The sequence below is a fragment of the Harpia harpyja genome, chromosome W (genome assembly GCF_026419915.1).
Source record: "Harpia harpyja isolate bHarHar1 chromosome W, bHarHar1 primary haplotype, whole genome shotgun sequence".
In the NCBI taxonomy this organism is placed as follows: Eukaryota; Metazoa; Chordata; class Aves; order Accipitriformes; family Accipitridae; genus Harpia; species Harpia harpyja.
Window position 1 is genome coordinate 9,751,970 of NC_068968.1, and position 22,713 is coordinate 9,774,682.

Genomic DNA, 22,713 nt, shown 5'->3' on the forward strand with positions numbered 1-22,713 from the left:
CCTCCAGCCTTCTTGCTGGCTGGGCATGAGAAGCTGAAAAAACCTTGACTTAGTCTAAACACTACTTGGCAACAACTGAAAACATAAGTGTGTTATCAACATTCTTCTCATACTGAATCCAAAACATAGCACTATACCAGCTACTAGAAAGAAAATTAACTCTATCCCAGCCGAAACCAGGACAGTGGCTAAAACAGTGTTGATAACACACTAATATTTTGGCTATTGCTGGACAGTGCTTGAGTTTCTTTTTTTCCCACTCTGTTCCAGCCCAGTGAGTAAGCTGGGGGTGGGCAAGAGGTTGGGGGAGGACACAGCTGGGACAGTTGACCTCAACTGGACAAAGGGATATTCCATACCATATAACGTCATGATCAGCAATAAAAACTGGGGTAGAGGAAGAAGGGGGTGGGTTTGTTTTTTTTGTTCGGAGACTGGCTGGGCATCAGTCTGCTTGTGGGAAGTGGAGTGATTGCCTTTGCACCACTTGGGTTTTTCTTCCTTATTTCCTTCACCTATTAAACTGTCTTTATCTTGACCCATGAGTTTTCTTGCTTTTGCTCTTCCTATACTCTCCCCTGTCCCTTTGGGTCAGGGCAGGGGAGAGTGAGCGAGTGGCTGTGTGGGTGCTTAGCTGCTGTCCAGGGTCAACCCACAACAGTCACTTAACTTGTTTATTTAGAACAAGTCCAACCAACAGCCCATAGACTGAATCCACCTTATGAAAGAAACACTTTCACCCAGTCTACAATTTTTGTCTATGGGATGAGAAAAGATGGTTGAACAGAAAATCTTGTCTGAATGGCCAGATACTCTTTTTGCTAGCTTACAGTGGAGACACCCAAACTGTGTTGTCATGGAGAAGATAGAGCAGCAGTAGCTGTTCCTATGGGTGGGAGACCCCTCCCACCAGCAAGAGAGGCCTCCTGCAACCTTCACACTTCATTGGAACCAGTGGCAGCAGTCCAGCTCTGTAGATCAGGAAGAAGCAGTCTTCCCAGCTCAACCACTGCTACTGTCCATCTTTCTGAAGTAAGCAAGGAGGCCAAGTTTAGCACCTCCACACAGCCAGCATAGATGTATGTTAGTTCGAAACCCAGCTTCTGGAGCTGCTGAAGGTAGAGAGGCAGTGAACTCTACATGGCCATGCCTGGGTATTTACAGCATTTAGGATCCTGTTTTCTCCTATGCAAATCATTTGAATGTTCATGCAGTAACCCCCTACTTCTGTAATACTGCCTCAAAGCATTACCCTCCTTTGCTACTGCTAGAGAACAAAACTGAAAGGAGCTACTCTTGTAGCAATGCACAGCAATGCAGCTGGAAGAGAAACAACTTGTTTCTGTTATTACTTACCTAGCAAGTTATCCTTTAGCTACTCTAAAAAGTTTCTTGAACCCATATGCAGCTTTCCAACTGTTGAAATAGTTGTATCAACATTTGCAGAGGAAAAAATGAGCTCCTAAAGAGCTTGCAGACTTCTGAGATGAGAGTGGCCCTTAATGACTTCAAGTTACAGTGATACCAGGCACTCTGGCAAGGCTAAACACAGACTGCATTACCTTAAACTATAGTGATTTTCAGTCCTGTCCCTTCTCTTTCTTTCTAACAGTGCATGGCTGTTCTAATGCTATGATGCAAATGCATTTTAAAATCTATTCTTCATTTTGACAATTTTAATGTTTTTTTCCCCATACAATAACAATATATCCCTTTTTTACAAATATTTTTGTCTGTTAAAGCACATAAGATGCTGCAATTGTATGAATTCTTTGCAGGAAGAGAAACCCAACTTGAGGATGAAGGGTTTCTTTGTTTCTCCTTTTGAAAAAAGAGAAACTTGAGAGAAGTCAAGTGAATCTTGTCTATAAGCATAAAGGGTGCTGTTGTATGAAAATCCAAAGGGAAGGAGAAGAACAAACATGAATCTTAGAATTTTTCAAACACTGCAAACCAGACGGGAACGGTCATTTATGTGCACATTCTAAGGCTTAGACAGAATAAAAATATGAGTTAACTTACTTGATTTCAGGAGTAACAATTTCCATTGCTAGACTATCTGAAGGTTCATGGCTTCCCAGGGGCATCAGTGCTGTGTCAGGAAAAGAGAGAGACAAAGTTTACCAGGAAGAACAGTAACTTTCTTTTAAAAGACCAGGAATAAACATTGTTCTACAAGTTGATAGATTTAGAGTAATGCTCTTAAGTAATTGGGAAATAATACAAATGTCAGGCCTCTAGCAAGAAGGAAAGACAAATACAACACAATTTGGAGAACAATCACTGTTCCTATTTTCACCCATTCTGGAGAAGTGATTTTATGGTGGATGGTTTACTGTTTGGTTTATATAAGAATTAAAAAGCTGTGCAATGTAACACATGGAAATAAATTGCAGCATATGAACAATCATGTAGGCATCAGGAAATTGTTACATAATATTCTTTGGAGATGAGAGAGATATTGAGCATGACTATTCAGAAATCAAATTCCTGGGGTAGGGAGAAACATTTTCTAAAACCACCATATTTGGGAAGAGACTAAACATGAGAAATTTCAGTCAAACTGAAAGTTTCATGAGTTCATAAGCATCTGAAAACAAAGTATTACCAAAAGTGGGTTTTGGTATAAAAAAATATTTTAAATAAAGACATATCCAGTATTCTCTGTAAGACCTCTGTACACTTTAGAAAAAATATATTTAAACTCCTTTTTTGTCTCTTACCTGTACTGGTGAGTTGACCCTCCTGTGCTTGTACACATCGGAGCTCTTCAATAGTTTCTTTTAAGGAATCTCTTTCTGCTCTTAACCTCTGAATAATAGGAACAACACTAATATTAGTCTTGGCACTACAAATCCATCCTTAACACTAAGCAGATTGCCACAAGGCATAGCATCAACACTTAAAAAAGAATTTATATGCAACTCAAGAGATGATTTTCATGTCAAGGCATTTCAACTTATTTCAGAACAGAATAAAGACCAACTACTTCCTGGAAACAGCAATTCTTTAAGAAGGTTTGCTGCTGCATATTACACTTGTTGGTCTAAAGATATCTGAATATAAGCTTACAAAATCACATAATCACAGAATGGTTCAGGTTGCAAGGGACCTCTGGAGGTCATCTGGTCCAATGTCCCTGCTCAAGCAGGGCCACCTAGAGCTGTTTACCCAAGACCATGTCCATATGACTTTTTAACATCTCCAAGTATGGAGATTACACAACCTCTCTGGGCAACCTGTTCCAGTGCTCAGTCACTCTCACAGTAAAAAAGTGTTTTGTGATATTCAGACAGAACCTCCTTTGTTTCCGTTTGTGCCCATTGCCTCTTGTCCCGTCCCTGGACACCACTGAAAAGAGCCTGGCTCCATCTTCCTTGCACCCTCCAGTAGCTCCATATCTCTCATGTACTGAGGAGCCCAGAACTGGACACAGGACTCCAGGTGTGGCCTCACCAGTGCTGAATAAAGAGGAAGGAACACCTCCCTCGACCTGCTGGCAACACTCCTCCTAATGCAGCCCAGGATACCATTTACCCTTTTTGCTGCCACCAGGTGCCCACCAAGCCACTCTATCACTCCCCTCCTCAGCGAGACGGGGGGAGAAAATAAGATTAAAAACTCGTGGGTCAAGATAAAGGCAGTTTAATAAGAAAAGCAAAGGCTGCACACAGAAGCAAAGGAAACAACAACAACAACAAATTATTCTCTACTTCCCATCAGCAGGCAATGTCCAGCCACTTCCTGGGAAGTAGGGCCTCAGTATGCATAGTGGTTGCTTCGGAAGACAAACGCCTTAATAACGAATGCCCCCTCCTCCTCCTCCTTTCCCTTAGCTTTTATTGCTGAGCACGACCTCATATGGTATGGAATATCTCTTTGGTCAGATTGGGTCAGCTGTACCGTCTATGTCCCCTCCCAACCTCTTGCCCACCCCAGCCTACTGGCCTTTGTGGGGGGAGTTTGGAGAGACAGCCTTGATGCTGTGGGAGCACTGCTCAGCAGTAGCCAGAACATTGGTGTCTTATCAACACCCTTCCAGCTACAACTACAAAGCACAGCACTATGAGGGCTGCTATGGGGAAAGTTAACTCTATCCCAGCCACACCCAATACAGGCACATTGCTGGCTCACGTTCAACCTGGTGTCCACCAGCACCCCCGGGTCCTTTTCTGCCAAGCTGCTTTCCAGATGGGTGGCCCCCAGCATGTACTGGTGCCTGGGGTTGTTCCTCCCCAGGTGCAGGACTTTGCCCATCCCCTTGTTGAACTGTATGAAGTTCCTGTCAGCCCATTTCTCCAGCCTGTTGAAGTCCCTCTGGATGACAGCACGACCCTCTGGCATATCAGCTACTCCTCCCACTTTTGTGTCACCAGCAAACTTGCTGAGGGTACACTCTGCCCCATCATCCAGATCATTAATGAAGACATTGAACAGGACTGGACCCAGTATTGACCCCTGGGGTACACTGCTAGTCGCTGCTGTCCAACTAGACTTCGTGCCACTGATCACCACCCTCTGGGCCCAGCCGTTCAGCCAATTTTCAATCCACCTCAGTGTCTGCTCATCCAGCCCATACAGCTTCTCTAAGAGGATCTTATGGGAGACAGCGTCAAAGGTCTTACTCAGGTCTAGGTAGTCAATATCCACTGCTCTCCCCTCATCCACCAGGCCAGTCATTTCATCGCAGAAGTTTATCAAGTTGGTCAAGCATGATTTCCCCTTGGTGAAGCCATGCTGACTAATCCTGATCATTTTCTTGTCCTTCATGTGCCTGGAAATGGTTTCCAGGATTAGCTGCTCCATCACCTTCCCAGGGATGGAGGTGAGGCTGACCAGCCCATAGTTCCCTGGGTCCTCCTTCCTGCCCTACTTGAAGATAGGAGTGTGTACTTATTTTGGCCGGGCTACAGTTAATTTTCTTCATAGAAACTTGCATGGTGCTGTGATTTGGATTTATGACCAAAATAGTTTTGATAAATCCCCCATGTTTTAGTTATTACTGAACAGTGTTTATACAGCCTCAAGACCTTTTCCGTTTCTCACATTGCCCTGCCAGTGAGTAGGCTGAGGGTGCACAGGAAGTTGGGAGGGGACACAGCTAGGACAGCTGACCCAAGGGATTTTCCCTACCATATGACATCATGCTCAGCAATAAAAAGTGTGGGGAAGGAGGAGGAAGGAGAGATCAAGTTATGACGCTTTGTGTTTCCAAGTAACTGTTATGCGTGATGAAGCCCTGTTTCATGGTTTAAGCCCAGTCAGCAACTAGGCACCACGCAGCCGCTCGCTCACTCCCCCCATCCCAGTGGGATGGGGAGGAGAATCAATCAAAAAAAGTAAAACTCATGGGTTGAGATAAAAATGGGTTTGCCTCTGCGCTGCCAATTGCTCTGCTCCCCTTGCTGTAACCACCCCCATAGGGCATTTGCCACCATCCATGAGTCAGTATAGAGATAGAGAGCACTGGCCACTTCTCTCTTTCAGCAATGCCTAACGCTAGCTGGATGGCTTTCACCTCTGCAAACTGACTCGATTCACCTTCTCCTTCAGCAGTTTCTGCAACTTGTCATGTAGGACTCCATACAGCAGCCTTCCACCTCTGATGCTTTCCCACAATGCGACAGGATCCATCAGTGAACAGGGCATATTGCCTCTCATTTTCTGGCAGTTTATTATACAGCGGGGCCTCTTCAGCACGTGTCACCTTCTCCCCTGGCGACATTCCAAAATCTTTGCCTTCTGGCCAGTCCTTGATCACTTCTAAAATTCCTGGGCAATTGGGGTTTCCTATGCGAGCCTGTTGTGTGATCAGTGTGACCCACTTACTCCATGTGGCATCAGTTGCATGATGTGTAGAGGAGACCCTCCCTTTGAACATCCAGCCCAGCACTGGCAGTTGGGGTGCTAAGAGGAGCTATGTTTCAGTACCAACCACTTCTGAGGCAGCTCAAACTCCTTCATATGCTGCCAATATCTCTTTTTCAGTTGGAGTATAGCGAGCCTCAGATCCTCTGTATCCCTGACTCCAAAACCCCAGGGGTCGGCCTCGGGTCTCCCCCGGTGCTTTTTGCCAGAGACTCCAGGTAGGGCCATTCTCCCCGGCTCTGGTATAGAGTACATTTTTAACATCTTGTCCTGCCCAGACTGGCCCAAGGGCTACTGCATGAACAATCTCCCACTTAATTTGTTCAAAGACTTGTTGTCGCTCAGGGCCCCATTTAAAATTGTTCTTCTGGGCCGCTTGATAGAGAGGGCTTACAATCAGACTGTAATTTGGAATATGCATTCTCCAAAAACCCACAACACCTAAGAAGGCCTGTGTTTCCTTTTTTTTAGTCGGTGGAGAAATAGCTGCTATTTTGTTATCACGTCCATTGGGATCTGACGACGTCCATCTTGCCTTTTTATTCCTAAAAACTGGATCTCCTGTGCAGGTCCCTTGACCTTCCATCCTTTTATGGCAAAACCAGCTTCAACAATCAGCAATCAATCAACCTCAGTCTCTTGGTGGCTTAGAGAGGAAGATAATAAACTGGTATCTATACTGCATATCCATGATGACACCAGAAACTAAATCAGTGATTAGTGATCACAAGAGAAAGGGGAAATCACACTAGAGGACACGTCCCTCTGCAAGATTCCTAAACCTCTTGCTACAGAGGGCTTGATTTCACAAAAAGAAATATGCAGATGCTACCTCAAGGAACGTTACTTTGGAAAAAAAACCCCACTTCTGAGTTTAGTTCTAGGGAGATACCACAAAAACCTACTTTAAATAGTTTTTCAGAATACAGTACAATTATCTTTGGCATTTATTATCCTTTTCATGGTGAATGGTCAAGAAAGAACTTCAGAGACCATATGCGAAGGCTTTTCCTCTTGAAAATATGTTACATATAATTTAATACAGTCACTTTATCCCATACAATATAAACATTAAGTTTAAAAATGTATTTGTACACAAACATTAGAAAATTTTAAGTGGATAATAAAACTTATGAATTCAAAAAGCTCACCGTAAAAGCTTTTTTTGATAACCATAGCTCTTTGTAATAAAGGAAAAATGGTTGTTTCACTACTACTAGAAAAATAATATAATGAAACTTACATCTTTTTCTTTTTGGAGGCTGTCTACTTTTTCTTTCAACCATTTGCATTCATAATCTAGTTTATCAGCTTTCTTGGATTCTTCAGATAATCTGTTTTGTAATTCCACTGCCTGTGAGAGCAAGAAGCAGTAATTTGTCTGCAATTATTAACATTAAAAGAAAATATATGAAAGAAAGTAGTTAATGACCATGCGCCATGAGGCAAATAAGTGAAATATTTACCTACAGGACAGTCTAAAATTCTTTTTCATCAAATGTTATATGTTTCAGCATAACCGAAAGAATTCAAATACTAGGCCTTAGCACAAATAAAAGAAACAACAAAAAGATGTAAAGTATCTTTAAAAATTTACATGCAAGTGAGATTTACAGGAAAAGCTGTATAATCCTATGAACCAAAGACCTTAGGAACAGTAGAATAATCCTACTTTCAGAGAAGCCAAGGAAAAGAAAAAACTCTCAAGAAACCTTTTGTCATCTCTTTTTCTACAAACCTCACTCACAAGTCAGGCACCAGTTCATGCAATTAGCTAAATGTTCTTGTGCTTAGACATTTGTTATTGTTTATTAATACACAAACATAAAAACTCAGCTGCAGGTTCATTATCAGTTTTCTTTATTTCAAGGGGCAATATGTTCCTAACAAAATCTTGTAGATATTTTTCAAGCTGTAAGTTAGCAAAGAGCTTTTAAAACTAAAAAAGGAGAAGTATAAAAGCTTAGCAGAAAAGATCAGTGAGCACAAGACAACTCAGCAAAGTTCTCAGACTCAATCCCAGAATGTTAATAACAACACAGAGTGTGAAAGCCATAAACAGAGTAAAGACTGACTGGCAAACACATAAGCTAAATGAAGACTCAGCTGAAGATATATAATTAATTCTTATAGCAGGACACAGAGTTAGGACTCCTGGAAACTAATTTGTTTATGACATTTCATATTTATACTTTCTTCATTCATGTTTTGGTCTCAAAGGTATATTCAAGAAGAGCCCAACTTTATAGACATTGAAGGCAAACAGACTGTGTGTCTGTTCTGAGACAGTGTGGTTAAAGTGAAAGAAACTTAGGTCTGCCAGATTAGAGGCCTGGGCTTTACTCCAGTCTCAGCCAGCAGTAAAGTTCCGTACAACACATCAGCTCCTCAGTTGTAAAATCTCATCCATAAAACATTGGGAATGAAGGAGAAGAAGAGATATTCTTTGCAGATGCACAGTTTAGACATAAAGAACAAAGTTCCCCCTTTCAAAATCTGCATAATCATTGAAATAAGCATGATCAGATGCAAAGATCAGGGATAACGTAACTGTAATGGGTGCTCTGTTATTCGGAGGAATTATTCCTTTTATGAGCAAATGAGATATTAATGGTGTGTGAAAGACTGTCTCCTTCTATATTTCCTTTTCCCTTTGTATGTTATTTCAGCCTTTTTCCTTATCCAAGTTCTGTTTTTTTTTCTGGTGGAATCAATTGGACTATAATAGCAATCAGCCCAGGGAGGTGCAAGCTAATTGCCCTACTTATCAAGATGGCCAAATGCAGGGAAACAGCTTTCAAGTTTGAGGGATGCACATCACTACAGGGCTTGCAATGCTCTTGGTGCCTGTTTTTGTATCTTTTTTAATTCTGCTGTGGATTGACATGTAGGGACACCTGTAGTGTGACCATTCAAGGTTAAGGGAAGTCAGAATAAAGACAAGGCACTGCTCGCATAAATCGAGCTCAAGCTGGCTCTGCAAAAAGGATCCAAGAATGATGGCAGGTCAATGTACTGTAGATGCAAAAAGGAGATATGCACGTGTCCTCCACCTTTATAGAAATAGTCACATCCCTCTCAGTGGAACAGGAAAATAAACAGATGTTCTCCACTCCTGAGGGCTCTGGTGATGCACAAGGTACTTTTCTTGATGCATATATGCAACAAGGATGATATAGAGGAAGGAGGATGTATACTTTCTAGCCACAGATGGACAAATTCAGGTTAGAAACTTAAAGAAAAAAATCTTACTTAACCACTAGAATAACTTACCAAGGCTATGGTGGATTCCCCACTGCTGGAAATTTTCGAGTGAATGCTTTTTCTGAGAAAGAAGCTCTAATTCTAGCCCCACTACTGAACTTGAATTAGGAATAATTTGATAAACCTGTTACTTTTTGAGAGGTAAGACTGTTCATTGACAAAAGTAACACAAACTTGACATAATGACCAATAAGCAATGTAGGGAGGGAGGAAGAAAGAAGTATTTACAAAAGAAGCAAACACAAGGAGCTGTTTTTGTTTGGTTTTTACTTTGAGGTATAAGCCATGTTGCAAAGAAGAAATGTTGAGAAACGCAGAGAATTATTGCACTGATGATGTTCTCACCTGTCTCTTGTATGTCTCCAGCTGGCTACGTGCTGCATTGGCTTTCCTTAGTTCTTCCTCCAGGCTCACAGTGTTTTGCATGTACACCATATTCTTCTCTTCTAATAGTTTCACTTGCCGCCGCAAATCACCCAGGTCTTCCAGTTTCTTTTTGTATGACTCTACCTGGCTTTCTAACCTGGCCACTTTATCAGAAGAATGCCTGGGAAGACAAAAGATTGAACATTTGTATCAAATCTGTACTTGGAAGACTAAAAATCAATGTAGAAAACATTCCCAGACATCAAGGGAGCACAAGAACACAAACATCCTCACACACTACTAAATGTCTTGGTTTTCAAGTTGTCTTCTCCCCCCCATTAGTTGACACAGTGTGCTGTTATCAGAAGTGCTTTTGAATGGCAGAATTATTTCTATAATTTCCTTATCTGCTTCCAATATTAATTAAAAAATAAATGAACACTCCTACAATTCCAACCTATTTCCTTCCAACTCTAAATTAATCCTCAGAAGCCACTGCTTTACCAGAGTAAAAATAATATTTTCTGCTCTTCACTTTTTTTTTTTTTAAGATAACCAGGGATAAACGTGTTCTGAAAAATGAAATGGCAAATTTATGCTAACAACTATTATATCCATTTCCCAAGCAGTCATACAGGATTACCATAATAGTTTTGGAGTCTGAATCCTTTTTAACAAAAATGCAAGACAGGGCTCAGTTTATAATACATTCAGAGTTTTCTCAATATGGGATCATTACTTTAAATTGTAACCAACTCCTAAATAATTCACAGCTTGACTGAAAACAAACATTAGGAAAATATCCTCTAAACTGAAAGTTTTCACAAAAATTTCAAACACCCAAAACCTGTAAGCTAACAATAGCAAATGAATCCCCACAGCCATATTCAACAGTGTGAAACTACGATGAATTCAGCTGAACTGAACTTTTTGGTACTTAGTAATCTGATGTCAGACTGCTTGACACACAAGTTAGAACCATCATTTTGATGGCCACAGAGTGGCTTTTACTTAATTGCTTAAGAAGTGTTTTAATACATAACCATCCTTAAAACTATTACATCAAAAGCTAATGAAGACTAAATTTAATTATATGAATTTTACTGTGGATTAAAACTATTTATATATTCTAAAAATGGAAAAAACAACCCAAAGCTAATGGAACGTAGTTTACCTGAGTACATCTATTTCATCCTTCAAAGACTGAGCCTCTTCTGCTAATGTACTAAGCTCTTCAGTCTGTTGTCTCAGTTCTGCAATTTCCTTTTCTAGTTCTTCACAACGTATGCGATAGTCATCTTTGGCAGCTTCTAACCTGTACAATTGAAGTAAAACAGGACAACATGGTTGAGACCCTCTGGGTAAGGATTAGGGGAAAAAGCTAATAAAGCAGATGTTGTTGTGGGAGTCTACTATAGATCACCCAGATGTATTATTCTATAAGGAATTAAGGGAAATCTCTAGATCAGTTGCCCTTGTTCTTATGGGTGACTTCAACTTAACTGGGACTATCATACAGCAGAGACAAACAGGTCCAGGAAATTCCTGAAGCATGTTGAAGATAACTTTTTGATACAGGTACTAAGGAAGCTGACTAGGAAAGGTGCCCTCCTAGATCTGTTGTTTGTAAACAGAGATGGTCTCGTGGGTGATGTGATGATTGGTGGCTGTCTTGGCCACAGTGATCATGAAATGGTTGAGTTTAAAATCTTTGGTGATATGAGAAAAACTGTCAGCAGAGCTACTACCCTGGATTTTGGGAGAGCAGATTTTAGGCTGCTCAAGGAACTAGTTAGTAAGGTTGTATGGATTGTCCAGCTCATAGTTCACAAACGAGTTTCACCATGTCTAGTGCACACAGGCGACTCATGGGGGGTTACAAAAGCAACCCAGCCTTGGATTGCCTTGAGGCCCTGTCTCTGTGCAGAGACGACTCATAGGGAGCTGTGTAGACAGATTAGCCCTGGGTTGTCTGATAAACCCTAAACTAAACAGGGTGTTGGCTGTGCCATTCAAAGAACCAAAACCTGAACTGAGCCTTGAAATCCCTTAACAAATAGTATGCCCTGAGTCTCAATCCAACCACTATTCAGTTGCCTGAGGAAGCAAGGTAAAAAAAACCCCATAAACTGGAGGGTTTCGGCTTCAGTTTCAAAAGACAACCTTGTGTATTCAAACAATCACAGACCAGCAAAGGAAAGATAAGGGGAAACTCCACTCAGATATACATAATCCATTTAGGCATATATCATAATCCACTCAGACATAGTCGTACACACCATTCCACAAGTCAGGGGATTAAAAACTCTAAGATTCAGGTTGGAAATGGGGGAGTCACTTCTCCAACTATACAGTTGGCTTGTGAAGGAGACCCTTCCCCTCCTTGATCGGGATGCCGGTCGAGGTAGCTTCCCTGGGATTGAGAGCCCTTACCTGGAGGGGTAAGTGAATATTGTTTATGCTTTAAGTAAACACGTGTGTGCTTGTGGTTGTCTGTGAATCGATTGTGGTTGTAATAGTGTACTACTCTTGCTTTTAGAATTGCAATAGTGCATTCCTCCATTGTATCTGTAAAACCTGCAATAGTGGCGTGTTAAGTCTGTAAATGAAGTTCAAATAAATCATTTGCTTGAACCTTGCAGTTAAGTCTGTGAGTGAAGTTCAAGTCGTTTGCTTGAACTTTGTGGTTAAGTCTTTTTCCACCACAAAGGTCCCCTGGGAATCTGCTTTTGAGGATATTGGGATCCAGAAATGCTGGTCATTTTTTAAGAGCCATCTTTTAAAAGTGCAGGAGCAGGCAATTCCAATGTGTCAAAAGTCAAGCAAGTGGGGCAGAAGGCCAGCTTGGCTGAACAGGGATCTCCTCCTGGAACTTAGGAGGAAAAAGAAAGTGTATGGACTTTGGAAGCAAGGTCAGGCTACACGGAAGGACTACAGAGATGCTGTTTGCCACTGTGGGGAGAAAATTCATACAGCCAAAGCTCAATTGGAGTTGAAGCTGGCCAGAACTGTGGTGGATAACAAAAAAAAGGCTTTTTTAAGTATGCTAACAGCAAAAGGAGGACTGAAGAAAATATTGGTCCGTTACTTGATGAAGTTGGTCACCTCACAAATAGGGATGTAGACAAAGCAGAGACGTTTAATGTCTTCTTCATCTCTGTCTTTAACACCAACAATGGGCCCTGGGACCCCCAGAGCCCTGGGTTGGAGGACCACGACTCGGGGAATGAAGCTCCCAGTTGACTTTGAACTTGTACGGGATTTGCTGCTGCAACTGAATGCACGTAAGTCTATCGGGGCCCGATGGGATTCATCCCAGGGTACTGAAAGAGTTGGCCAACATTATTGTGAGACCTCTCTCAGTTATTTATCAATGGTCTTGGGAATCTGGAGAGGTCCCAGTTGACTGGAAGCTAACAAATGTTATTCCAATTTTCAAGAAGGGCAAGAAAGAAGATCCTGGTAATTATAGGCCTGTCAGTTTCACTTCAGTGCCTGGTAAAATTATGGAGAAGGTTATTGTGGGAGTTATTGAAAAATACTTGAAAGACAATGCAGTCATCGGTCAGAGCAAACATGAGTTCATGAAGGGAAAGTCATGCCTTACTAACTTAATATCCTTTTATGACAAGGTTACCTGCCTAGTGGACGAAGGGAAGGCAGTGGATGTGGCTTTTTTTTTTTACTTAATTTAGCAAAGCTTTTGATACTATCTCTCACAGCATCCTTCTGGACAAAATGTCCAGCATACAGCTAGACATGTACACAACACAATGGGTGAACAATTGGCTGAAGGGTCGGGCTGAAAGAGTTATAATAAATGGGGTTACATCAGGCTGGTGACCAGTCACCAGTGGGGTTCCCCAGAGCTCAATTTTAGGGACAGTGCTCTTTAATGGTTTTATAAATGATCTGGATGCAGGAGTCAAATGTACATTAAGTTTGCCGATGATACTAAATTAGGAGGAGCCGTTGATTGCCTCGAGGGTAGAGAGGCCTTACAGAGAGATCTTCATAGGTTAAAGTGCTGGGCAATCACCAACCATATGAAATTTAACAAGGACAAATGCTGGATTCTGCACCTGGGAAAGTGTAATCCTGGATGTATGTATAGATTAGAGAACAAGAGGCTGGAGTGCATCCCTGCAGAAAGGTATCTGGGGGTTTGGGTTGGTGGCAAGCTCAATATGAGTCAACAATGTGCCTTGGTGGCTGAAAGGGCCAACTGTATCCTGGGGTGTATTAAGCACAGTATAGCTAACCGGTCAAAAGAAGTGATTGTCCCACTATACTCAGCATTGGTGCGGCCTCACCTTGAATACTGTGTGCAGTTTTGGGCTCCACAATATAAGAAGGATATAAAAATATTACAATGCGTCCAAAGGAGGGCACCAAAGATGGTAAAAGGACTAGAGGGCATGACTTATAAGGAGCGGCTGAGGATACTAGGTTTGTTCAGCTTAGAGAAGAAGAGACTGAGGGGTGATCTCATTGCTGTCTACAACTTCCTTGTGAGGGGGAGCAGAGAGGGAGGTGCTGATCTCTTCTCTCTGGTGTCCAGTGATAGGACATGAGGGAATGGCTTAAAGCTGCATCAGGGAAAGTTCAGATTAGATATTAGGAAAATGTTCTTCACTGAGACAGTGGTCAAGCACTGGAACAAGCTCCCCAGGGAAGTGGTCATGGCCCCAAGCCTGTTGGTGTTCAAGAAGCATTTGGACATCACTGTTAAATATATGGTTTAACATTTAGGTTGCCCTGGGTGGAGTCAGGAGTTAGACTCAATGATCCTTGTGGGTCCCTTCTAACTCAGGATATTCTATGATTCTCACCTTGAGCCATTATTACCTTTCTTCATGATCATCATCCTCTCTAGAAACACCAGAAACAAAGCCTTTTGATGCACAGTGAAAAGGAAACAACAGTCCAATGCACAACACCACACAAAATGGAGTTTTGCTCTCAAATGTCTTGCTTATTCAAAAACATAGAAGCAGATCACTTTCCTGATGCTTCCAATTCAATTACAATTTTTCTACTTTGAAATATCACAAGGAAATGTGTGTGTCAATTGTGCTGGAAAGAAAAAAAATCTGAGATTTCTCTATGATAATAACATCGGAAGTTCTTGCAGAAGTTTTCACTCCCCCCCCCAACCCTGCCCTTTTGGGGCACAGAAAGTTTGAACATGAAAACTTTATCCTAGGGTTTATCCCAGGATTTTGTCCAGCTGTCCAGCTCCCTTATACTGTCATCAGTGTTGGTAGCCAGATCTGATCTTCAGATGTTCTGAATGCTGTAGCTCTCTCAATTTTTTTTTTTAGATGCTATGCCTGTTCAGTGCCTCTGAAAAACAAAGTATTTTGACTAGAATGTGAAGAGCACAGAACAAAGTCTCTGGTACAACAAACTCTCATCAATATATGTAGGAAAAGTTGCATGAAGTTGGCAGTGAGTGAAGGGAATAATCAAGAGAAACTTTGACAAAACATGGTGAATGAGTGGAGAAGACAACTTGGTAGCACAGAGTGCAAAGTGTCATTGTGAATTTGATCCAAAATTAAAATAAAAAATTAATAAAGATACCCATAAATGGGGATGCAGTCAAGAAAGAGGTATAGCAGCAGTTAATTCAAGGAGTACAGTTAATTTAAGCAGTTAATTCAAGGAGAATGGAGATGGTCAATGGGAGCCTTAAGCCAAAAATTACAAAGGTTTCAATGATAGACTAGAACAGTCAAAGGACACAGAAGGTTGAAAAAACAGCTGCTGCACCACACTGCATATCAACAAAGCTGTACCTAGTAGACCTGTTTGGTCTACTAGAGCTGGAAGAATAAAAAGACAGACAAGTTGTCATTAGAAATCACACAGGGAGAATGCAGAGAAAGGAGATAAAGGAGCACTGAAAGACAGAGATCCAGTAGACAGATGAGAAAGGTTTCAAAAAGTCTCCAAAACCTTGATGTAAAGAGCATAGAGGAAGGTGGAACGACCACCGTTACAGGCAGTACAGAAATTAAAGCAGGGGGGTGGGGGAGAGAAGAGAGAAAACCTGTTTAGTATAAATGGGAAGTGACAATCAGATTGTGGTAGGAATTTTTCCAGATAATTAAGAAAAATATTCTAAGATGAGTTATAAGGGCAATTTAGAGAAACATGAATATACTATTTCTTTACAGTGTAGCTATAGAGACAAGGAAAACATGCGTTAGCTGGAGTGAAAGATGGAGAAGCACAGACTGTTTTTCAAGAAACAAAAGGGAGGGGGTCATATGTGAACACAAAGTGAGAAGAACTAAGAGAGAGGAAGGAAGCTTGGCAAGAGAAAGTAGAAGGATGGGAAAACACATGCACAAAAGGTAATAAAAGGTTACATGAACGTTGACATCAGAATTACAGAAGGGTGTAGGGAAAGAGGGCAGAAAGAAGAAAAACCAAAAGTGTAGGGAGATGTACTGAGTGTACATGGCAAGGTTTAGGTAGCATTGAGGGGGGGTCAGGGGTGGCCTCTGTGAGAAGAGGTAAGGGGCTGCCCTGTGCCAGACAAAGCCAGTTCCAGCCGGCTCCATCAACAGACCCACCACAGGCCAAAGCTGAGCCAATTAGAGAAGCTGGTGATGCCTTTGTGAAACATATTTAAGAAAGGGCAAAACACCAGAGGCAGAGAGGAGTGAGGGGGAAAGTGTGAGAAACAACAGTGAGAACACCAAGTTAAGAGAAGAAGGAGGGGGAGGAGGTGCTCCAGGCACCAGAGCAGATATTCCCCTGTAGCCTGTGGGAGAGACCATGGTGGAGCAAATAGCCACACTGCAGCACATGGAGGGCCCCATGCTGGAAGCAGGTGGGTATTTCCTGACAAGAACTGCAGCCTGTGGAGAACCCACACTGGAGCAGTTCATGAAGGACTGCAGCCCATAGGAAGGACCCATGCTGGAGCAAGGGAAGAGTGTGAGGAAGGAATGGCAGATAGGAACTGTTATGGACTGACCACAACCCTCCAGTCCCCATCCCCCTTGCACCACTCAGGGTGTGGGGGGAGGTAAGAGGAGTAGGGAATGAAGGAGTGAAGTTGAGCCTGGGAAAAAGTGGGTGGGGGGAAGGTGTTTTAATTTTTGTTTTTGTTTCTCACCATCCAAATCTATTTTAATTGGCAACATTAAATTAATTTTCCCCAAGTCAAATCTATTTTGCTCATGATGGTAAGTGATAAGTGATCTCCCTGTCTTTATCTCGATCCACAAGCTTTTTCATCTTATGTTCTACACCTGTCCTGTTGAAGAGAGGGAGAAAGCAGCTGGGTGGGCATCTGGCAGCCAGCCAAGATTGACCCACCACAGGAGACACTCCAGTTTCAATCAAAGGAGGGGGAAAAGAGAGGAACAAGAATGAGAAGGTGAAAGGGACCTACTTCTCTCAGCATCAGCATTGACTTATGCAGGCTGAACGTGATGGCAAATAGCGAGTGCTTAGTTAACTGTGGAAAAATATTTCCATGTGTTAGAGGAAATACAGAGGGGGAGTAGAGGTCAATTGAGTATTAAGTGATGTAAAGAGTGGCCACCACCTCCAGCTCAGGATTTCCTCCTGCCTGGCCACTGTAGCCCAGTCGGGTGCGCTGGGGGACCTGGGGCCTCTGTCCAGGCTGAGGGATCCAGCTGCTGCTTTCCCATTTGCAGATTTAACCAGTAGTGAAGCTGAGCACATATCCCAGAGACACACACCAACACACAGAACACTGACACAGACAGCTATACAGACAAGGCATTGCCTTCAACAGCACCTACATATAGGACTCTCATAAAACAACTATAGGCAGCCAAGTCCCCTTCCTCCTCTTTGGCTGGTAGAGATAGAAGGTCACTAGTGAAGGCACACACACAACACTCTCTAGATTCACAAGCAACATGCACATTCATGGACCCTCCACCTGCCTGATACCCCTGCCAAGACCCAGGGTCTCCTATTTGCCAGCTAGTCCACCTTGAAATTTGCTAGTGAATACACATGCATACTCCCCCACACACCAGGTTTGGGGAAGATACAGACACTCAGCCCTTCCCTAGCAGCTGGCACCAGGCATGTGGGCTATGACCTGCAGTCCCATTCCAGTTGCTGGCACTGAACCCCTCACTTGCCTCGCTCACACCAGTCCCTCCCAGTAGATGGTTTTTGGGACACACATTGTTCCAGCCCCAGTGGCTGGTGGCTGAGACCCCCACCTGCTCCAGTAGCTGGCACCACAGGCCCAGGGCACCTACACCCCTGGTCTGACTCCAGTAGCTGACCACAAATCCACCCATGCTTGTCTCCCCAGTAGCTGGCACCTAGTCCTTGCAGTCCTCACACACATGCACACGCATACCCGCAATTGTGCTGGTCCCTTCCAGTAGCTGTTTTTTGGGACACATATTGTTCCCACCCCAGTGGCTGACAGGTGAGACCCCCACCAGCTACAGTAGCTGGCACTGAGACTCTCACTCGCTCCAGCTGCTGACACCATTGACCGGGGGTGCCTACACCCTCAGTTTGACTTGAGTAGCTGGCATCAAATCCACTTGTGCTGGTCCCCCCAGTAGCTCACACTCCAAGCACAAAGTCTGTAGAACCCTCCCTAGATCCAGAGAGCTATGGCCCTTCCAACTACTGACTCTAGGACCCTCACTCACTCCAGTGACTGACACCACAGGCCGTGGGGTGCCTACAGCCCCAGCCTGACTTCAGTTGCTGGCCCCAAATCCACTCACACCAGTCTCACCAATAGCTGGTAGTTAGTCCTTGCAGCACACATACACACGAGACAGAGTGAGATTACACAGAGAGTTAAGAGAAGATTTACTAAGAAGATAGAACAGACTGCAGTGATCAGGCATAGGGCATACTGATCAGCCCCATTTTATACCCCTTTCTATCTAACCCCCTCTTTGTTCCTTCTCCCTGCATATTCCTTCATCGATTTGTATAGTTCTATCAATTCCTTCACCCCTCCCAGTCCATTGTCCAGGATCTCCCCTGGTTTACAGTCTTATCAATTGCAAAGTCCTGGTTGGTCTTCCTGAAAGTGGCACCTGTAGTTTCTTGATAGCCCATCAATTAGTATGACTGGCATGCTTTGCTTCTTGTCTTGTCTCCATGTTTGTTTTGTCAGGTCTGTGTCGCTGTATGTTTGGGTTTTTTTGTCTTCTCCTTTTCTTATCATCCCAATTTAGGAGTTTCTCGATCAGATAACTTTGCTAGAATAAGCATTCTCACACTCACATACCCTTATCATTTGGTGTGACTGACCAGGTTTGGTTCTAGTCACTGCCTCCCTTATCATTTCTCGGTTAGGTTTCTGTCCCTGTATGTTCTTGTTTATGGTTTCCTCCTTTTCTTATTACCACTTTTTTGCAGTGAAAAGGTCCTTGAACAGATAACCTTAAAGGAGCAGACAGTCTTTTCCACATACCCTTACACTAAGGACTGTTTTTATCTTTCAGAGAGCAAATAATTTCTTTTCAAACTTATAAAAGGAAATACTTTGGTATTAAAAACACTGTCTGTAGTACACTCCATATCAAACTTTCAGCTAGGAATTTGTCCTGGGTTTAGTTGGGATAGAGTTAATTTTCACAGGAACCTGGGAGAGGGCACAGCCAGGACAGCTGACCTGAACTAGCCAAGGAGCTACTCCATACCATGTGACATCATGCTCAGTATATAAATGGGGAGCGGGCTGGGGGGAGGTGCTCTCTCAGTGTGGGAAGTGGCGGAGCGCTGGGTTCCGGGTGGTGAGCAGTTGCACTGTGCATCACTCCTTTTGTATATTCTTTTATTAGTACCATTGTTATTGGTGTAACTTCTCTCCTTGTGTTGTCCCAGTAAATTGTCCTTATCTCAACCCTCGAGGTTCCAATTTTTTTTCCTTCTCCTTTCTGATTCTCCTCCCCATCCAACCAGAGGGTGGGGAGGAGTGAGCGAGCAACTGTGTGGTCCTTTGTTACTGGCTGGGCTGAAACCACGACAGTCCTTTTTGGCACCCAACGTGGGGCACGAAGGGTTGAGATAACGACAGATCTGGCCAGAGCGTGTTGAAACAAATTTGTTATACGCATTTCTTATATTAGTTAAATACTCGCTAGTCACAATGTTGGTTCATTTGTTCATGTGGTGGCATTGTGTAAGTTCTTATATGCTCTATGTATTCCCTGTGGTGATGTTTATCACCTCTGAGAGAGTGATCAGGATTATCATTTTGCTATACTGGGTAATGTCGATTTATGAAATGATTACATCACTGGTCATGAGGTTAAGCTGGTATCTGTATGCGGTAGTGATATAATTCCCATACCTCGGGCGCCTTCTATCAGATTTTATTGGTAATTGCACCGAATCCATGGGGAAGTCAGGGGGGAATACTTCCTCCCATTCGTTCACCTCCCTTCTCTCCTTCCGACTAATTACAACAGCTTTTGAGAATTTTGAATATCCTTGGGATGAGCAAGCCAGTGTGCTGTTAGTGCTATGCCTCCTGAATGTGTTTCAGGTCTTGTTTAGGGCTACAAAAAAGTTTTTTAAGAATACCACCCAGAGATCTGCCCCAAGGCTGGATAGTCATGGGTGGCACGGCATGTGGGAGGATATGGGCAGGTATCTAGAGAACTTCTCACGTCCAATGGTTTGGAGCTTCACTCCCGAACAACTACAGAACCCACATGAAGTGGTAGAATATTTGAAAGGAAAATGCTGTGGCTATTCCAGAGACGCACAACTCACTGCACTGTGCTGGGCCTTGGCCAGTATCTACCAAACACTGCTTGATATTAGGCAGCACCCTCAGGGGGAAAAGGGGGAAAACAGACCGACAGGCACTGTGGCTACCCCAAGCCCAGCGACAGGCACTGCAGATACCCAAACCCCGGCAACAGGCACTGCAGCTACTCAAACCCCAGTGACAGGCACTGCAGATGAACCAGAGAACCAACCTGTGCCAGTATCAGTCACCCCTATACAGAAGAAGAAACACACAAAGAAATCAGTTTGCTTAGTAGAGGGATGAAGGTGAACCAGGGTCATCACAAAAAAAGGAGGAAGAGGCAGAACCCGAAATAATCACCCGATCTCTATCCCTGAGTGAGTTGTGCAATATGCAAAAAGATTTTGGCCGCCACCCAGGCGAGTACATTGTTACCTGGCTGCTCCGATGCTGGGATAATGGGGCCAGTAGTTTGGAATTAGAGGGTAAGGAAGCCAAGCAGTTGGGATCTCTGTCTAGGGAAGGGGGCATCGACAAGGCAATTGGGAGAAAAACACAAGTCCTCAGCCTCTGGAGGTGACTTCTGTCAGGTGTGAAGGAAAGATACCCCTTCAAGGATGAAGTTACATGTCACCTAGGCAAGTGGACCACCATGGAGAGAGAGAGGTATCCAGTACCTGAGGGAATTAGCTGTGCTGGAGGTGATTTATAATGATCCAGAAAATGCGCAGTCACCCGCAGATCCAGATGAAGTCCAATGCACACAACCCACGTGGCGGAAGTTTCTACGAAGTGCACCACCAACCTATGCCAACTCATTGGCAGTAATGTCCTGGAAAGAAGGCTATGGACAAATGATGGATGAATTGGCTGTCCAACTCTGGCAATACAAAGGAAGTCTCTCTTCCTCCCTACAGGCCTGTGTCTCGGCTGTAGAGGAATTGTCCCGGGAGTTCCAGCAATTCAAAGTGGATATGTCCTCCTCCCCACCTGTACAGGCCCGCATTGCAGCTATTGGGAGTAAGCGTTCCTCTGCTCAAGAGAGAGGAGAGAGAAGGTACACACGACGGGCTAACCTGTGGTTTTACCTGTGTGACCATGGAGAGGACATGAGGAAGTGGGATGGAGAACCTAACTCAATCCTAGATGCACAGGTACGTGAGTTGTGAGAAAAAGCAATAAGAAAAGAGGATTCTTCTTGGAAAAATGCCACTCCAGTTTCCCGTGAGCAGTTCCCCAGATGGAGTAGAAGGGCCGATCTCATTTCTGATCCTCTTGAAGGGACTTCTGATTCACGTGTGCGAAAAGTGAGTAACGGATACTCTGACCAGGATTAGAGGGGCCCTGCCTCCAGCCAGGTGGAGGAAAGGGACAACCGAGTCTACTGGACAGTGTGGATTCGATGGCCTGGCACATCAGACCCACAGGAATATAAGGCTCTAGTAGACACTGGTGCACAATGCACCCTAATGCCATCAAGTTATAAAGGGGCAGAACCCATCTGTATCTCTGGTGTGACAGGGGGATCCCAAGAGCTAACTGTATTGGAAGCTGAAATGAGTCTAACCGGGAATGAGTGACATAAACACCCCATTGCAACTGGCCCAGAGGCCCCGTGCATCCTTGGTATAGATTATCTCAGGAGGGGGTATTTCAAGGACCCAAAGGGGTACCATTGGGCCTTTGGTATAGCTGCCTTGGAGACGGAGGAGATTGAACAGCTGTCTACCCTGCCTGGTCTCTCTCAAGACCCTTCGGTTGTGGGGTTGCTGAGGGTTGAAGAACAACAGGTGCCAATTGCTACCATGACGGTGCACCAGCGGCAATATCGCACCAACTGAGACTCCCCGATTCCCATCCATAAGCTGATTTGTCAACTGGAGAGCCAAGGAGTGATCAGCAAGACTTGCTCACCCTTTAAGGGTCCCAATATGGTCTGTGCGGAAATCTAATGGGGAGTGGAGACTAACAGTTGACTATCATGGCCTGAATGAAGTTATGCTACTGCTGAGTGCTGCTGTGCCAGATATGCTAGAACGTCAATATGAATTAGAGTCAAAGGCAGCTAAGTGGTATGCCACAATTGACATCACTAATTCATTTTTTTCAATCCCTCTGGCAGCAGAGTGCAGGCCACAGTTTGCTTTCACTTGGATGGACGTCCAGTACACCTGGAATCGATTGCCCCAGGGGTGGAAACACAGCCCCACCATTTGCCATGGACTAATCCAGACTGCACTGGAAAAAGGTGAAGCTCCAGAACACCTGCAATACATTGATGACATCATCGTATGGGGCAACACAGCAGAAGAAGTTTTTGAAAAAGGGAAGAAAATAATCCAAATCCTTCTGAAGGCTGGTTTTGCCATAAAAGAAAGTAAGGTCAAGGGACCTGCAGAGGAGATCCAGTTTTTAGGAATAAAAAGGCAAGATGGGCATCGTCAGATCCCAATAGATGTGATCAACAAAATAGCAGCTAT

General features: G+C 43.6%; 1 protein-coding gene across 11 annotated transcripts in view; it reads right to left on the reverse strand.

Annotated features, from left to right (window-relative positions):
• The window catches only part of LOC128136076 (protein Hook homolog 3-like), a 130,575-nt gene that overhangs the window by 25,112 nt on the left and 82,750 nt on the right, over positions 1 to 22,713 (reverse strand). For all 11 annotated transcript variants that reach the window (XM_052775173.1, XM_052775167.1, XM_052775172.1 and 8 more), the window contains 5 exons: positions 10,673 to 10,813; positions 9,478 to 9,679; positions 7,112 to 7,222; positions 2,724 to 2,811; positions 2,023 to 2,092 (listed from right to left, as the gene is read on the reverse strand). In XM_052775173.1, the coding sequence (XP_052631133.1) occupies positions 2,023 to 2,092; positions 2,724 to 2,811; positions 7,112 to 7,222; positions 9,478 to 9,679; positions 10,673 to 10,813 (612 nt within the window). The remainder of the gene's footprint in view (positions 1 to 2,022; positions 2,093 to 2,723; positions 2,812 to 7,111; positions 7,223 to 9,477; positions 9,680 to 10,672; positions 10,814 to 22,713) is intronic.